The sequence below is a fragment of the Tursiops truncatus genome, chromosome 8 (genome assembly GCF_011762595.2).
Source record: "Tursiops truncatus isolate mTurTru1 chromosome 8, mTurTru1.mat.Y, whole genome shotgun sequence".
NCBI lineage: Eukaryota > Metazoa > Chordata > Mammalia > Artiodactyla > Delphinidae > Tursiops > Tursiops truncatus.
Window position 1 is genome coordinate 5,868,162 of NC_047041.1, and position 18,591 is coordinate 5,886,752.

Here is an 18,591-nt window from a genome sequence, read left to right on the forward strand (position 1 = left end):
CTCTCAAAGGAATACATTTTACTTCTTCAGATGCTGTCTTAGTTACTGCACCGTAAGTGTGGAAATCAGTTAGAAACTGAATTTTCACATTCTCTTGCACAGTTGCATTCTTCCTCCCAAGATAAGAAAATTGCATCAACCTTCACTGGGCTCCCATGGCAACTTGTTAAATTAGGTCAAGATGTGTGGGCAGATAACATGGCTTGAAAGCCTGCCTGTTCGCTGAGTTAAGAATACATCAAATGCAGTGCTGGCTTCCGCCAAGAATGCACCTTCTTACCTTACTGGGACCGCTTTTGGTTATCAAACTGATACGATCAGAGAGCTCCATTTTCTTTTGTTCGAAGATACATTATGAACCCCATCTGATTACAAAACAAACTGAGAGAAGTGGCCTGGTGTTTTCTATGTATTTGATGGACCTAAGCAAAAAGCTTTCTAGATCCTTGACACACATGGGCATCTCTGATTTTTTTTTTTTTCCATTTCAGCAGGTGTAGAATAATATGTTGGATTGTCAAAGAGTATTTTCCCTTCCTCTCTGTCCCTCCAGGCCCCTCTTATCAATGATGAAACTGAGGCACCAAAAAGGACTTATTCCAGGCCTTCTGCAGGAAGGTAGCTCTTGAATTGAACCTTAAGTGCCAGATGTCTCACCTGAGTACGAAATCTTTCTCCCTCTTAAAGAATGAGAACACTCATTGGTTATCTCAGTTGCTCCCATAGAGTAGATTAGGAGTCTTGTCTCTTGCTTGTCACTAATTCACACTGTGTGTTGGGGGGGGAGGGGGGTCTTGGGGGCAGGAGGGAGTTGGAGCTATTGCTCTGTAAATCAGCTTTATAGAGCTTCACTCCAGACTGCCAGACTTTTGTTGCTACAAATAAGGAATCCTTTCCTATCACTTCTGCAGTTGGTATGGAGCAGGCCTGCTGGTAACTGTCGTGTTGTCGTTGTCTAGGAGAAGCCCCAGCTTTGTGTTGTAATTGTTGATGAAGTGGTGAGGATCTCTTCTTTATCCTGGAGCCTGAGCAAAGCTGAGCCCAAAGCTAGTCAGTAACTATAACGAAAGTATGTTTTACCGTGCTGGGCCGATTTGTGAATAGCTGATCCCTCAGTCTCCTAAAGGCTCGATATGGGACCGTCAGGAATCCAACTTGCAAATATTTTTGCGTGAGGCATCACACGAAGCCGTACCAGCCTTGTAGAAATAGAAGCCCTAGGTATTCCCCTGTTGCTTTTGGCCTGAGATAAACCTTCTTCTTGCTATTTTGTAGATAAATTAGAGCCCGTCCACCGTCACAGAATAACAGAGTCCCTGGGCCATGCCCAGAACCTGGGGGATCTGACTGGTCACTGAGTTTTAGGGTTCAGGAACCTAAAGCTACTGCTAAAACATGTATTTGAAAATAAACAACTTTCCTGCAAAAAGAAGTGCTTCAAAGCCCTTCAGTTCAGAATGAAACCTGAGATTGGATGGCATTTCCTGAAATCACAGTTTTCTGACGGAAAGCTGGATTGCAAAATCATCCCAGCGTCCTCAGGTACAAACAACCACCGAGGAAGCTTCTGGTGTGAGCCTAAGTCATTGACGAGGAAGGGGGGTGGCGCATCACCGGAGCAGGGTAGTGCAGTGTGAATCTGTGCAGAAGATTCTAATGCTCGTCTACAGGTGGAACAGCCTGGAGTTTTATAATGGGGGGAGGGTGGTGATTCCCTGAGCCAAGCTCTGGAATATAGTCTTTCCATGTGCCTGCTGTCGTGATAAGGGTGTGAATTGACTAAAGTCAAGAAGAACCAGCTTGCTGACATGAGCGTAGAACCCTGGTGCCTGTTGCGTGCAGTACTGCCTGTTACAGGGGCCCTGAGGTTCTCGGCCCAGGCGAGGCTGGGCCTGGCCTCAGGCTTACAGGCAGCATCACAGTCTTGGTGTAGACCATCGTCGGACAGCACCTGGGTGGCTGGGAAGAAAAGAGCTTGGCAGTGAGAAAGGCAGATGGAGCATCTTCCCTTTCTCCTCACAGGCCCCTGTGAGTAGCAGGCTGTAGGAAGCCAGACAGACCCCCTGAGCCTAACTGGAGGCTTGCTGCCAGAAGCCGGGGGGACTCTGATTCTCTGTGCTGTGTTTGGCGCTGGGTCCTAAGGGGGTGTGTGGAGTGCCTTTGGGACCTCACTGGAGTAACGGGTTAACATGCTGCTCAGTTATGAGGCTGCTGGGGAAATACTCTGGAGCCTGGGGAAGGAGATCTCCCTGGCAGCTCTGGGCTGGAGGGGGAGGCGGGGGGCAGAAGCCCCTTGGTGTTGCCTGCATGGACGTTCCACTGCTTCCGCCTCCTGACTGGTTCGCTTTGGGACCATTTTTCTTAATCATCTGCCACCCGTGGAAAAGATCACACGGTGGGAGGATTTGGCTTCACCCTTCATTTTTTTCTTCTAACTGGCTTCGGAAATATGGACAGGGAGGTTCCCTGTTTCCGTCAGTTGCCCTTGAAGACCGCAGCTGGCTGAGCCACCCCGGGGTCTGGACGCAGCTACGGTAGCTCCGGCGAGCTGCCTTTGGGGCGGAGAGGCCCCTTCATACTTCACAAAACAGAATCTCAGACCCTGGCGTTCCAACTCGCCGAGGCCTGTGGGTGCCTGGATTAGGAGGCAGGAAACTTACACGATGACACATCTTTTCTGGGGACCCAGTCCCCCAGCTTTAAAGGAGTCTCTGAGTCTCCCATTTATTTGGGTCGCTGTTTCTTTAACAAAATCTAACTCCAAGTGGTGGAACTGGGTGGTGACAGTTCTGGAATTCCACTCTGTCTCCACTTTGAAGCTCCACCTTTCTGTCTTTGAAGTCAGATGTTTCCACTGAACAGAATTCAGCCAGTGTGTTGCCGAGGCATCCACACAGGTCCTGTCGGCCTTGAACAGCCGGCCTGGAAACTCCCGCAGCCTCTGCTGGGAAGGGCTCTGTGAGATTTCGCCCCTTGGCATCTCCTGGTTCCCTGGATGCCTTTGCCTCTCTGGACACTGATTGACCAGTGGTTCCCCGGCGTGGAGACTCCATTCAAGAGGTGCTACAATTGACCCGTGAACACCACACGGGGGTGAGGGGCGCTGACTCCCACACAGTCAGAAATCCGAGTATAATCCCCAAACTTAACTGCTAGCCTACTGTTGACCTGCTAACATAAACAGTCGATTTACACACTTTTTGTCTGTTCTGTGTACATCTGCGTATATTTTATGCATTCATGGCATACCCAACTTTTTTCTTAGTTTTTCCATATTTCTAGGCTATGTGGTTTGTCTGAGTTTTTCTCAAATTGTTGCAAATGTACAAAAAAATTTTCCAATGTATTTATAAAGAAAAAATCCATGTATAAATGGACCCATGAAGTTCAAACCCCTGTTGTTCTAGGGCTTCTGTATATCCCTCCCTCTTCTCCCTAAAGTGACTTTCATGTGATGCTTACAGATAGGATGGTTATCAGCACCCCGTCTGTCACTTTTATGCCTTCAGTCTTAAATCCAGGTTAAGCACATGACAGGAGACCATCCAGGCTGTTTGACCACTGGGTATGTTGCAGAGGCTTCATCGTGGTGGGGTTAAGAGTATGGACTCTGGAGCCAGGCAGCCTGAGTGTGTCTTGGCTTTGCCACTGACCAGCGGCGTGACTGTGGGCAAGCTGACATCTCTGTGCCTCAGTTTTCTCACCTGCGAAATGGTCATAATAGGAGTTCCTATCTCCTAGGATTATTGTGGGAATTCCATGAATAGGCACCCAGCACAGTGCTAGGTCCACAGGAAGCACCCTCTAGGTGCTCGTTGTTACCACTGTTTCGTATTATTCTCCAGACCTTCTGTCCTTCAATACAGTTCTACATTCTTCGAGGTCAGGGGATGATGGATTTGACTTACAGAATGCCAGTAATTCCGGGCAGTATCTTGGGGGCACAGCCAATATTTCATACCAGATTAGGTCCCTTCAGCTATTCAGCTCAACCCACATGTGTGTTGAGCTCCTACTAAGTGCTAGACTCTTTCATACGCATTCTTTTTTTTTTTAACTGTCTCCAATGACCACATGAGGAAAAATCTGTTATCCTCATTGTACAAAGGAGGGAATTGAGGTTCAGAGGGGGAAGAAGTCTAGCCCAAAGTCACACGGCAAACAGCAAAGGAGAGGCCTTTCACAGGTTTTCACAACGTCAGACAATTTGTAGGAAAATATCCAACGTTAGTAGCATGTTAGTTTGGGTCTGCAGATGCCAAGGCACGATTAGACTCGGGGGAGAACATCTGAAGAACACAATGGGAAGAGGAAGAAAGGGCAGGGGAGCCTTCAGGCTGTGCTGCAGGTAGGAAGAGCCTCCAACTGCAGCTCAATTCCAAGAGAGGTGTGGCCAGGCTGATGGGACTCCTCGGTCAAAGACTGGGGAGCTCTCTGTCTTGCAGGAATGGCCTCTTGTGCCCTCTGCACCATTCCTGGCTGGAGCAGCCCCAGGAAGCCTGACCTTGGTTGGGGACAGGGTGGATGGAGTCACATATGCTGCCTGTGGCCAGAGGGCCCAGCAGCATGCGGTCGTGGCCCCATCATCCCTGACTGATCAGCGTGGTGTCTGGCTGGTCGTACAGCAGGACTCCAGACCGTGGTCCCGACGCTCTTGGTGGCCCACGACGGGCTTCTGGATTCAGTGCCTATTGTTGACTTTAACTTACCGAACTGCATTGTTTGCTGTGTGACTCACCTCTCCCTGAGAGATAATGAGAGTGAAAGTTGTCCTAAGGTGGGTGAATGTGAAAGTCTGAACTCGGTGAGGAAGCTGGGACTTGCTTGGCGGGAGAGGTGCTCTTAGGGCTGGGCTCCGTGGAGGTGTTTGACCTTCAGAGCTGAGATGGGTGCAGTTTCTCGTGAAGGCCCCTCGAGGCTGGGTTCTCGCTCCTTTGTTCTTTAAAGGCGTGGGTAGCGCCTTTCAGCTCATCCCATTATGGTGGAACAGAAGTGTTTCTTCTGCTGCCTCTATGCTGCTTTTAGTACCCTCTTCTGTTATTCCACCCAATCTGGCTACCGTGCTTTACATTTGAGGGGTGTTCAGAAATTATTTGCTAGATAAAGGCTTGAAAAGTTATATGCTCAAATGATGGCTTAGGATCTAGTCACCTCCCCAAGAATTTGAATACGTTAACTAGTCATTTCTCGAGGGGGAAACTTGGTACGGGGGGGAAACTTTACCCCCTAGGATAAAATAAAGCTCAGATGGCATTTGAGAACCTACTAGAAAAGGTCCAGGCTTCAGAACTCTCAAGTCCTATTTTCTAGTTCTAATCAGTGAAGACCTCCTTCTTTCTTCTTGTCCCCTACATACTTAGGAAGGCATTTTCTTTTGACATGTACGTTAGTGACATAAAGCTTTTTTTTTTCCTTTCTATTTTGGTTTCTAAACAAAATTTTCACTCCGCACCCTCAAATCCAAACCTTACCCATTTCTGGTGACTTCTTAAAACAATCAGTTACCTCGCAGACCTCAGGAGGAAAAGCTGTAAAGAAGCCCGCTTCCTGCCTTCAGCTTTGCTGGCTCACTATCCAAGTGTGTGTCTGAGTGGCGGATGAGTTCCTGGGTTTGGAGGAAAGGTGCCTGCATTCGAGTACAGGCTGCCCCTTTAAGAGAGGAAGGGTCTCCTTTCCCTGCGGCCGCTCCCACACATGTGTACTTTGAACACACGTAGGTGTAAGGAGCCCAAGCAAAAACAAGGGCCTTTCCTCCAGATACTTAAGTGTGTAACTGTCTTGTTCTCAGGCCCCAGGCAGACTCAAGCGAGCCTCACTTTCGTCTTTCGCAGGTGGGGCAGCCCGGCTGAGCCATTGCCAGCCCCAGACTCACTGCCCAGACTGTCCTGGACATTAATAGCTGGGCAAGACTTTCTGCTCTTCCTTCAGTTAATAGTGATGGGATCTGTTTCTAGGGCCAAACTACAGACATTTGTGGGGAATGCTGGACTCATTCTAGCTCAGCCCTACATAATTATTAGGTGGAGTGCGCTTTGGTGATGGGTATAAATGATTAGGAGGGGAAAAACGTGCGCTGGGGGAAAGAGGATCTAAGTCTGTCTGTGGCCAAGATTTCCCCAAACCATAAAATGTCGGTGATACTTTCACTTGCAAAGCAGTTTGCATCTGCTCTTTTTGTGCCTGCCTACTTTGAATTAGAGCAAGAACTTCAGAGTTATCCCTCACTTTAAAAAACCTTAACCGGTTATTATCATCTACAGTGTTTAAAACATTTTACACTTACATACTTTAACCATTTTGTCTTAGCTTCTAACTTTCTCCTTTTTCAAAGTTGCCGTATAAAAGGCCAGTTGAATTCTTGGAAGAATCATTGAATTTGATCTAGTGCTTTTGCTATTTTTTTTTTCAACTCCATCTTTTTTTTCTCTTGTTTTCCTTTTGGAAAAGTCTGCTTTTAAAAATATTTTTTTCTGTTGTTTAATTCTTCCATTGTTGTGTTTTATTATTTTATTTTATTTTTTTGGCTGCGCCGCACAGCGTGTGGGATCCTAGTTCACTAACCGGGGGTTGAACCCGTGCCCCCTGCAGTGGAAGCGCAGATTCTTAACCACTGGACCGCCAGGGGATTCCCTCCATTGTCGTGTTTTATGTTGTTCCCAGACTGCTCTGCGCTGTGGTCAGCTCTTTATATATATATGCATATATTTATATTTATGTTTATTTTTAATAATAGGAACTTGATCTACATCTCTGTAAAGTAGAGAGGAGCAGGGATAACTATTTTCATTTTAGGGATAGATAAACTAAAGCCCAGAGAGGTTAACCAGCTGCGTGAGGTCGCTCAGTGAATCGGGGAAGAATTGGGATCAAAGCTCTAGACGCTTGACTCCCTGTTTTGGGCGTTTCCCACCATCCTGTATATATTTTCATTTTATGCGATACTATCTGCTGTTATCGCTCTGTCAGTATGTCCAATGCCTGACATCTTTGTTTGTTTGTTTGTTTAAATTTTTTGAAATGCTTCCTTCTTTCTTTTGGTCTAACGTGTCAGAGACATGGACTTGACATTAAAAGCTGGTTTTAATTGTTCTCTAACTTGTTTCCATTGTTAAGTCCTGGCTATACCAGCAATACATAAACACAAGGGCACGAACATGTTGCCCCTCATGACGTCCATGAGGTGTGTTTTTCAGGTGCCTGTTAGAAAGTTGTTTGTGGTTATGAGTTGAATTATTGGAACTCGTATCCCTGATTGCTGCCCTTGTGTTACTAGCCATTGATAGAGGAACGTGTGTATAGAACCTATTGATCTACAGTGATTCCTTGAACCGAGGCACCTTGGCCAGTTACAGAATGTATCGTACATATACAGATTGTGCTGGGGATGAGGTGAAATTGGGTTGAGTTGAGGGCAACGGAGGGACATAACTCAGAAGAGGTGGGAAAAGGCACCTACAGGCATAAAGCCAAGCCAAAGTATGAAGCAGTCTCTACTCTTCCTTCTTTTGAAAATCCCAGTGCTCTGGATGCCACACCAGCCAGCAGTGCATCTCGTGGCTCCTTCATCCTCAGGCAGAAGACGGTGCCGCTTCATGTTGAGTTTGGCCCAGAGGGCAAGAGACTGACAGGATGCTTTCTGTTCAATTTGTCATTAAACGTCATTTCATAAGGACTGAATGGAAACAGAGGGACTTGGAGATCTTTTGTGAATGATAATTTAGAAGGGGGTTGACAAGAAGGGGGTGATGCTTAGAGGCTCCGGGGTGACCCACCACCCCCAGAGGTAGGCACTCCTGCAGTAGTCTGAAAGACAGTTCACACTTGTGAACAGATGGGTCATTTCTGGATTTGAGTGTTCTGTTTTTGCCATCATCGTTTGGCTGTGGGTAGAGACACCTGGGTGAAAGGGAGGGGCCAGTCGGTCCCGTTCCTCTGTTTTAGAACCACCTGTCAGATGTGTGCTATTGGGGCAGAGTGAACCCTGTTGCAAGGGTGACCAACCATGAGAGTTTCATAGGTTAAAATAAATGTGGTGTCCTGCCCACACTGAGGTATTTGACTTTGAGAGTCGAGCTGCAGAGATTAGATTCTCAAAGTAGCAAATGAATTCCCCAAAGGACAGGAGGTGTGGTCGTTTTTATTTTGGGGCCCATGTTGATGAAACGTAGCCTGGGAGTCACCCATATTGTTTGGCCCCAAATATAGTTTAATAGAGAGAAGCAGTTTGGGTCGCTTTTTTAAACCCTGACACCTTTCTGCAGAGGAGGGTTGTTTTGAATCATGCAGTTCAGTAAATGTTTACCGAGCACCTGTCCGAGACGAGGTCCCAGGCCTGGCATTGAACACAGAAGGGTCAATCAGACGCAGCCCAGGCTTGCAGGGAGCCAACAGCTGGAGTCACTTAACAACAAATAGCTTTTTGATAGCTGGTGTTTGTTGGTGAGGCACCATCCCAGGCTTTGGGTTACAGCAGTGAAAACACACAGTCCCCGCCCTTGGAGCATGTGTTCTAGTGGTGAGAGAGATGCAGGGAGAACAAAGCTGTCGGAGCCGGTCTTGGTGCAAGCAAAGCATGATGGGAGGCTGCCCGAGAGAGCCGCTGCCCCGGGCTCCACTCTTGTGTGTTAACCTCGCGCTGGGCACAGGTGACAGAGTGAGAACTTGCAGCTGAACTGGAAAGGAAAAACTGAAGTCCCACCCTGACCCCCGTTCATGAGCAGCGAGCTCATTGCCATGGCAGGCAACCCCCAAGCCTAGAAACAGAGAAGATACCTGTACGTGGCCACACGGAAAGAATTATGATCCTGAGCCTTTCTAACATCCCATCCTAGCCCGTTGCTTTCCTTTTACCGAAGTTGCTCACTTCTTAGCCTCGGAGCGAGGGAGTAAAAAAGCAGGGGCTTTTAAATAACCATCCCTGGCTCATTGAGACGGATATGGGGATCTCCCAGTCCCCAGACAAAGAAAAGGGACATAAACAACCAAATGAGTAAGACTTGACTTGAAGCTTCGCCTTAACAAAAAAAGAGATCGTAGCCTTGGATTTGAAGTGCTTTGAGGGTCACCTCTGGAGGGAAGCATCCTCGTGTGAGACTTGCTCTGCTGGCCTGCGGTCCCTCCAGGTACCCACCTGATATTATCTCTTCTGAGATTGTGTCACAGGCTTCAGATCAGGACTGTCAGTGTTGCGCTAAGAGTTTTCCTCTTCCCCCCAGAAGCCGAGAAGAACAAAGCAGTCAGAGGAAATTCCCCACTGCGGCCAGGGAGGGGGCCGACGGCGGGGTAGGGGGTGGTGTGTGTGAGTGGGGCAGGGGCCCTCCCTCCCGCACCGCCTGGGGGAGAGACTTCCTTCTAACAGGGACCCCTCTGTTGTTGCGGTTCAGAGCTCTGAAGCATAGTTTCCCAGTGATGCCACTGGATTCCTGAAGTGTGACACCCCAGGGCAGCCTGGTGAAGGCCGCTGTTGACTGCCTCGGGGCCCCTGGACAGGGACACCATTGTGAGTCACATTTGGTGTATGAGCTCCCCCTTCCCATGACTGGCACTATTCTTAGTACCATTCTCTGCTCCCTGGGACAAAGGTCATTGGGACCACAGTCCAGTTGGGTGGGTGTGTGGGCCTGGGACCAGAGCGGAGAGGAGGTGCCAGGAAAATAGAGGAAAAGGCTTTACCACGTGAGGGCGTGTCGGAGGGAGGGCACGGGATGGAGCCCGGCCCTGAGGATTTGAACAGACCAACTCCAAGCGCTGCAGAAACAGCCCCTGGGAGAGCTCGGACCGGGAGGGCCAGCCTCAGCCATTGTTTGCACAAGTCTGGGGCTTGAGAACTTCCCTTGGGGCTGGACTTGGGTTCTGGCCAGGAGGTCAGTGTCACCAGGGACCCCAGAGCCACCTCCAAGTGCTGGCCTGTCAGGTGGCCCTGATTTCCCCTCCCAGGCCCTCCCACAACCCCGTTGTTGTGGAAACAGGCTCCCGTGTTGGACTGTCCACTGGTCCAGCCGGCGGACAAGCTGTCCTGACGCCCACATTCCTGCCCTGACCCAGCGTTTCTGGCCGGCAAAAGAACCCCACGTCCTTCCCATTTCTGTTGCCTCCACAGCCAAAAGGAGGGTCGGGGTGTCAGCAGAAGTGTACAAGAGAGGAATTTCTGGGAGGCATCACGGATCCCTTTCGTTCGGGGTCACCGTGAGCGCTTTCTGAAGGGTTAGCGGCAACTTCCAGAAAGCCCTGGGTGGGAGCCCTGCGTGCGTGGTTGGCCTGAGTGGGCTGGCTGGATTCTTCCTCGAGAACTGAGGAAGGAGCCTTGAGCTGACATCACCGCTGTTTTGACTTCGCAGCCCAGCAGAGACTCCCCATCCCAGGCCCTGTGCTTTCTTTAGGCATCTGGTTTTCGTATTGATCCTCCCCCTTCCCTTCTGTAAATAGGAAAAAAAAAGAGTTAGAGGACACCACACCTAGGACCTGGCCTCCCAGTTCCCAGATTTCAGTTTATGTTCCTTATGAGCAAAGGAAGGCTCACAATGACAGAAAAGCGAAAACACCCACATGCAAGGGCTCACCCCGCCCTCGGCCACATCCACAGACACCAGGGGTCAGAGGCACACAGAGAACGGTCTGGAGCTGCAGGGCCTGCGTCTCGGACATCTCAGTTCAGGAAGCGGCAGCATGAGCAGTGGCAATAGTTCTGTCTGACGTCCCTTCCTCACGCGCCAGTCCCAGCGACGCTAATCAAAGCCCCTTCCCCACTTGATGGCTGCACGTCTCGAGGGTGGAGGACGGAGGTGGCTCTTGGACCGCCCTCCCCGGACTCGGGACGTGCTTGCTGTTCCCAGCCAATGGCCAGGACTTGCCTGGGGACAAGAATCCCCATATTTCTTTTCCTTTCCTCAGCTTGGTATAATTAGCCCCCCTTGTCTCCCCAAAGGGATTTTAAGACAAGTAGTGTGGGAGAGGTTTTAAGGTAACTAGTGGGGGGAGAAATAATGGAGTTACGTAGGCTAACGGCGACCACGAGGGGACCTGACTGGGCTGGGAGTGCCACCTGTGGCGGTGGACACCAAGGTCACTAGTGGCGGCTGTGTCTGGAGGACCGCTGGCCGCCCAGTGTCCGGGACTGCTTGCTGTGAGAAGCGGGCAAGAGAACATGTGTTTAGAAAGCCGGGTCCTTTGACCCCTGGGACCACTGCAGCCAGCGGGCAGTTTAGATGCCAGCTTCTGGGTTGGTCTTGCCTAGGGGCAATGGAGTGTCGAGATGAAGAATTTGGGGGTCAGGCTGCCTGGGTTCCAGCCACACCACTTCTGACCTGCGCGGCCTTGGGCAGGTTATATAGCCTCACAGTGGGTCAGTTTTCTCTGCTGTAAAGTGGGAGAAACGAATACGATAACAACAGCCTCCACCCATGGACTTATTGTGAGGGATAAATAAGATGCTATAAAGCATCGCCTGTTACTACGGGACATAGTAGGTACACGATAAATCATAGCTGCTGTTCATATTTTCCTTTGCCAGGTGTCTGAAAGCAACACCCCACTCTCTCTCACGCCTGCGTTATGTGGTTGACCCAGGAGAGGACCGTGAACTCCCTGGCTTATTTACATAGTTTTGGACTGTAGTAGTTGATTTTTCCTTACATGTCTCATTTCAGGGATCCTGTGAGTATCTATACTCATTCTCCACTTCTTCAGGGAACCTATTATGTCACAAGGGCTATTATAACTGCGTTTTTCTTATTATTTTGCCACCAAAAATTCCATAGCATTTCTTAATAGAAATCTCTTTTCTTACTCCTGTCCATCCGGATGACTTCTTAGTGATTCCTCATAGGAAGTCACTTTAGGACATTACTCCAGGCAGAGGGTGGTAGCTGGTGACTATTCAACTGCTAAGAAACCTGCAAATGTGTCCGAGCTGTCCATGAACTTGTTCTTCAGCGAGGGGTAGAAACAGAGAAGGGTAAGGCTTTACCGGTGTAGCTCCTGGGACTGTTTCCTCAAACGTTAATATATTTTGTAGGCATTTGCTGAATCGTTTAATTCTAGAATTTGTGTAAGCTATTTCTTGCCAGATGGGTTTAAAGTACTCAGAGTGAGGATGAGGTAGAGATATTTCATTTTCCCTGTTGAGCCTGGGCTGTGCTGAGGAGGGACGACTAGGAAGCTGTTGCTATAGCAGTTGCTTCTCTTGGCTGTCCCAGAGCTCAAAGGAAGCTCCCAGACCAGCTGCTGTTTGCTCACAGGCGTCCATCAAGGTTACCCTGGTGCCTGGGAGTCACGGCCCGGGCAGTAGGCCCACCATTTTCTAATTGTGCCTGGAGCAACGTCACATCACTTTTCTGAGCGCCTTTTTCTGCACCAGTAGAATGGAAACAGTCAGCCCAGTGTGCCTTGCCTATAAGGAGGGTAGAGAGTGGCTTTTAGGAGCAAGCAAGATGGTGCATGTGAACATGCCTTATAGACGTGTAAGACATAACAAAAGTTTGCCCTTAGAGGTCATAAAGGACATTTCTGTTTTAGACTGAGAGGCGACGTAAAGCTTGTTTCCTGTTGAATCCCAGTTTACTTTGGATCAGACAAATTTGAAACTCAGGTTGAAGATTAGAGTCTAAAAACAGTCAAGTTTTCCTGTATGAGTTAGAGCGTGCCAGGCTTTCTTCATCTACACGGACTGGGTCTTTCCTAGCCACCCTGTGTCCAGATTGCTTATGGGCTCTGACTTCTGATTGGAACTGGTAGAGGCATTCCTTGCTTGGTTCATACCTTGAGTACTTTGTAAGGCAAAAATAATGACTTCGTTTTTGAAGGCAAAAAAGATTATGCTGCCTTAGAGTATCTCAGAGGAGCGATACAGTGTTTTCTTTCTGGAGTTTGCTTAGCAATAAAAATGGACTGACCCTTAAGTCGATCCAAATAAGGCAATCGCTCTTCTGTGTTAAGGGCTGTTTTGGTAGGAATTCTTCACCTGTTCAGTCTGTTCAAGCTCCTAGCGCCTCCTGTACCGCTTGTGCTCTGTGTTGCCTTCATTTTCCCCCGGCTGATGGGCTGAGAGAGGAGGGGTCGGGAGTGGCCCGTGATGGGATTAGTTGCCGAGAGTGTGGAGCATCTGGTGTAATGATTCACGATGGCTTGTGTCTCCAGGCAGTGGACCAATCCAGCTGTGGCAGTTTCTTCTGGAATTACTCACCGATAAATCCTGTCAGTCTTTTATCAGCTGGACTGGAGATGGCTGGGAATTCAAGCTTTCTGACCCAGATGAGGTAAGAAGGGAGTGACTTCACAGAGTCTCCTGTTGAGGGAGGATGAGAGAGAGCTCTGGAGATGGGTTCTGTGGGGTTGATGACATTTTCTAGGGTTCAGATCCCAGCTCTGCCACCTGCTACTTGGGTGACCTCATCTGAGCCTTAGTTTCATCATTTGGAAAATAGTGAAAATATCTACATTGGCCATTTGTTTTCCAGGATTAATTGATATGATGCCCATAAAGTGCCTGGCACCTAGTAGGCCCTTTGTAGACACAAGTTGCTTTCTCTCACTTTGCGCCCTCCCTGGTCTTGTGGCTCTGTGAATATGGAAGGGGTCTGACAATTTGAGAGGCCTTGGAAGATTGGTACAATTTTCACATTAACTTGTGTTTTCATTAACAGATGCTTTAGTGAGGGGAGGAGGAATAAATTGAGTTTGGGATTAACATATACACGCTACTATTTATAAAATAGGTAACCAACAAAGACCTATTGTATACTACAGGCAACTCTACTCAATATTTTGTAATAACCTTTAAGGGAAAAGAATCTGAAAAAGAATATATATATATATATAATATATATATAACATATATGTTTTATATAGATATAATATATATAATATATATGTTTTATATATATATATATATATATAAAAGTGAATCATTTTGCTGTACACCTGAAACTAACACAACATTGTACTCAATTATACTTCAATACAAAAATAAAAACAAAACAAAACAAAAAAACACTTGGCGAGTGGTTGCTCTGTGCCACGCCCAATTCTGAGGATAAAGAACAATGAACAAGAGAGACAACCTCTCTCTTCCGGCAGACATGAGGAGCCCTGTGCCCAGTACAGAAAAAAATGCTTCCTGTTGTTGAAAGGCAGGTGTGATGGCAGCTCAGCCGTCCATCCCTTGCATTAGATTTCATGCTTTCAAAGCAAGGACATTCTATTAATAATACAGGGTAAGAGGAGACACTATAGTGTTGCTTTTCTTTTTTTATTTTTTAATATCAGATGCTTTAACTCCATTCCCTAGAAGTTCAGGGTCACTGTGTTTTCATCAACTCAAAGAATCAACTTCACTGTCATTGTTGCCCAACCCTTGTAATTCGGAATTCAGAAAAGATTGGTCAGAAAAGTAACTTCTATGTACATGAATCTCTAACCCTTTCTTGAACATCGTGGGTCACCATGGACGGGTGCAGGCAAATAAACATGCACATTTGGATCATCCTGTAGATGTTTACCCCTCTTCCTTTTTTTAAAATTAAATTTCAGGTGGCCAGGAGATGGGGAAAAAGGAAAAACAAACCTAAGATGAATTATGAGAAACTGAGCCGTGGCCTTCGCTACTATTATGACAAAAACATCATCCACAAGACGGCGGGGAAACGCTATGTGTACCGTTTTGTGTGTGACCTGCAGAGCCTCCTGGGGTACACGCCCGAGGAGCTGCACGCCATGCTGGACGTCAAGCCCGACGCGGATGAGTGATGGACACCAAGGGGCCGGAGAAACTCTGCTGAGACATTTCAAAGAACAACCACGTTGGTCGGACTCTTAATTTTTAATTGTTATTCTATTTTTAATTTTCCAGAACTCATTTTTTTACATTCAGGGGTGGGAGCTAAGTAAGCTGCAGCTATAATCAATTGTGCGCCGTTGGAGGAGGAGAGCCAGGACTTGTGGGGTGGGTGGGATGGGAAATTCTTGAGCGGATTTTCAGGAGAGAGACAAGGGCCTTCTTAGAAGCTTGAAGGATCTGGCTTAAGGGAGGAAGAGACTAACGTGTCCAATCATTTAAAAAAAAAAATCATCCACAAAAAAAATAATGTGTCTTGAGTTACGGACCTATTAGCAAAAGAAATTGATGCATCAGGAGTCATGAGACTAATAAAAGGCCATTAATTTCCTTTTGTTGTTAGGTCTGGGAGGGTGAAAAAGAGGGAGGTGGGGTAAAGCCTTTTTTTGGGGGATGCACTAAAAACCAAGGACTATTTACCTTTTATTCTACTTTCCAAACAAAGGTGGACTTCAGTGGGGAGGGACCAAAACTGTTTTTGTGTTAAAATTTATTCTATTAAATTTTGTGCCAGTATTTTTTTTTTTTTTCTTAAAAATCGTCTTAAGCTCTCAAGTGGTCTCAGTATCGCTGTACCATGCAATCTTGTTTTTATATGCTGGCTGAGGATTCTGTCACAGTGAAAGGAAACTGTTTATATAGACCCCACTGGAAAGACAAAGCGCTGTCCCTGAGATCGGGGATCCCAGATTCATGTGACTGATGTGTGGAGGAAAAAATAAGGCTGATTTGGGTACAAGGGAACTGTGCATGTGAATTTCACCTGTAAGTTTTTAAAAATTGTGATCACACCCTTCTACTTACTTGTCATTAGTGGATTCTCAGAGTCTGGACTTAACGTTGAGCTAAGCATTAAGTCTGCGAACTGAATGTATTTTGCAGCCCTGGTTTTGGACCACAGTAAATGTAGGAGCACTGTAGAAGTCATGGAAAGGGGATCGAAGGGGGAAGATGGACCTGGTTCTTTACTGGTTTTAGACCTGTAACGTACATGACTTGGAATAAAATCCGTATGCACGGGCATTACCCCTCAGGCCTTAGGAAATAAGTCCTGAATGCATGTCATTCCCAACTAACACTCTGTCCTTTCTCCTTTGTGTATTATTTCCCCAGCATCCCACATTTATTGCTTTCCCCCACTCTGTTGTTCAGTAGAGAGAGATGTACAGCTTTCTGATGGGTGAGTGAAAGAGTAACTACAGACATGACATGAGTTGGAGAGCGTCTGATAAAGCCATTTAGATGTCCTGAGTTGTAGGAGCCATGGAATGGGGAGCCTGTGAATAAAATGGGGCTTGGCTGTCTTTGGGAGAAGTGCAAGGCTTTCCTTTGAAGAGTTTAAGGCAGCTGAGTCGGGTGTCAGGTGAGACTGGGTGGGCAAGCACGGTGCATAGCGCAGATGCTGTGAGGGCCCCGTGCTTTGGATCCGTTATTCTGGCACAGGGTAAGTGAAGGGTTAGTAATTGCAGAGGAAGGAAGGCTTGAAGGGATATAGGAACTATTAGGAAAGGAGCTGGGGTGTAGGAATAAGGTGGTCCATGGGATTCAAATCTACTTTTAGTTCTCCCAAAGTTGAACTACAAACATAATCAACTGGGGTGTTGTAAAGGGTCATCTGAAAATGGAGTTTGGGGAGAGAGGACCAACATCTGACCACTAAGGAAAAGCACCTCCTATAAGTAGGATCCCCCCCGCCCCGCTTCCCCGGCTGTACACGCGCCTGATTCAAAGGAAGGTGACGGAGGGATGGCTTTTCGGGCTTCAGTGAGGAAGGGGAAGAAATATTTAGGACGGGCTCCAGCTGAGAAACTGGAAGTACTAACTACCTTCTAGCGTAGCTTCAAGAAAGTGGATCGTTTTCTCCCAGGTCCTCTTGCAGACCCCGAACGATCAGGAACTTAGCTCTGTGATTCACGCGTTTCCTCCTACTGAGAAATCGGAGCGTCTGCTTGGAAAGCGAAGGCTGCATTCAGCCCAGCTGTGTATTTTGATCTTCTTCCGGATGCAGGTGCCTTAATGAAGCTCTCGAAATATTTTAGGAGCTGCTCAGGGAGTGTTAGGCAGAACTGTTTGGACTACATTGTTTTCTCTTAGATGATGTGATCTCTGTTGGGCACTGGCAAAGATGTGTGTGCGCCTGCGTGTGTGTGCATGCGTGTGCGTGTGCGTGTGCATGTGTGTGTGTGTTTGCAGACGTGCAAAACTGCAGCTGAGATAATCCCGGGGCTTTCTTGTGAAGTCTTTCCGCATTTCAGTGGTGGGCGAGAGTAGGACCAAGGCCGGGCATCGGTCACTGCTTGTTTGCCACCAGGCATAAAATCACTTTCTCAACTCATCAACAACCTTTCCTTGTACAATGATGCTGAGAACTCCCCCGTGTGAGTCCTGCCGTAATTCCCTAGCAGATAAGATGTAAGCAAGTGCTTCCTCATGCCCTTCAGCTGCTTGTTTGCTCAGATGCCCTTTCTCTCTCAGTGCACCGTTTTCAGTATTTGTAGATAGTGTATGAGTTCAGACAGCTTTGTCGATCTGGCCAGATGCTTTTTCTCCTTCTGTCCAAAGGCCAGAGACCATCCCAGGAAGAGTGGTGGGTGGTTTATACACTGGAAATGTAGCAGAATTGTTGGAGTTCTGCTTTTAAAAAAAAAAACAAAAAAAAAAACATGTTAACTTCAGAGGAAGGATGGGCAAATCTGGTTGAGCTGGGTGAAACTCTTATTTTCCTGGAGATGCCTTAACCTGTGTTGGTTTTGGCTGTAGGGTTCAGGGTCACTTTTGTTCCCTTCTGCAGTCAGTCAGGGGAGGGACTTCCCTACACAGAGCCCTGGTTTTGTGGCTTTGGGGATTGGAGGTAGCATTCAAAGATCAGATATGCTTTTCCTCACTTTGGAGACGAACACTCTGGGTTTTAGAGCATTAACCTGCCTAATCTTCATGGTGAAAATGACACCTTCTCTTTCCTAGTCATGCTGTGCATGCTGCTTTCTCTGTTGGGGTCTATATAAATGTGTTGAACTCTTATCTACATTCCAAAGAAGTTTCGAGGAACCATAAATATATGTATACATATACATATATAAAATATATAGATTAAAAGGAAATTATCTCTATCAGGAATACTGCCTCAGTTATTGAACTTTTTTTAGAATACTTTTTTTTTAAGCTCAGAAGTATAGGGGTGAAAAAGATGTTATATTGTGTTTGACTATTTTCCAACTTGTATTTTCATATAATTTATATTTTTTAAAAGCTGAAAATTTAAAAGCAAGATGAAAAAAAAAAAGGAAAAGCAGGTGCTTTTTAAAACTCGGAACTGAGGTAGCTTAGAGATGTAGCGATGTAAGTTTCTATGTGTTTTTTTTTAAATGCAAAAAAATTTCTTCTGGGGAGTTTTTTGTTTGTTTATTTTAGGAGCTGGTGCTGGCACATCATCTTGCTGGAGAATTTTTTATATACTGTAGCCTGATTTCATATTGTACTTTAAACTGTGTGAGATTAAAAGCAAAGAAATTCATTCATAATGATGTGGGTTTGGCTTCAGTCTTTCCTGTCTGGTTCATGCGTGAAAGCGGGACAGATTAACCAACCAGAGACAAGCACAGGAAGGAACGCGACTCTGTCTTGCTGATCTCAACTTGCCCTACACCATTTCAGATAAAGATTTCCTAATAAAGTGAGCACTATAATAGGAATAGGTGGAAGTGTAATGTGACATCCCAGTCAGACATAGATGGTATCATCCTTTGTGGAATGTCCCCGGC

The 18,591-nt window shown here is 47.0% G+C and overlaps 1 protein-coding gene across 4 annotated transcripts in view; it reads left to right on the forward strand.

Annotated features, from left to right (window-relative positions):
* ETS1 (ETS proto-oncogene 1, transcription factor) overlaps positions 1-18,351 on the forward strand; it is a 128,659-nt gene extending 110,308 nt beyond the window's left edge. For all 4 annotated transcript variants that reach the window (XM_033861813.2, XM_033861811.2, XM_033861814.2 and 1 more), the window contains 2 exons: positions 13,135-13,253; positions 14,527-18,351. In XM_033861813.2, coding sequence (XP_033717704.1) covers positions 13,135-13,253; positions 14,527-14,742 — 335 coding nt within the window. In that variant the 3' untranslated portion in view covers positions 14,743-18,351. The remainder of the gene's footprint in view (positions 1-13,134; positions 13,254-14,526) is intronic.
* The last annotated feature ends 240 nt before the right edge of the window (positions 18,352-18,591 follow it).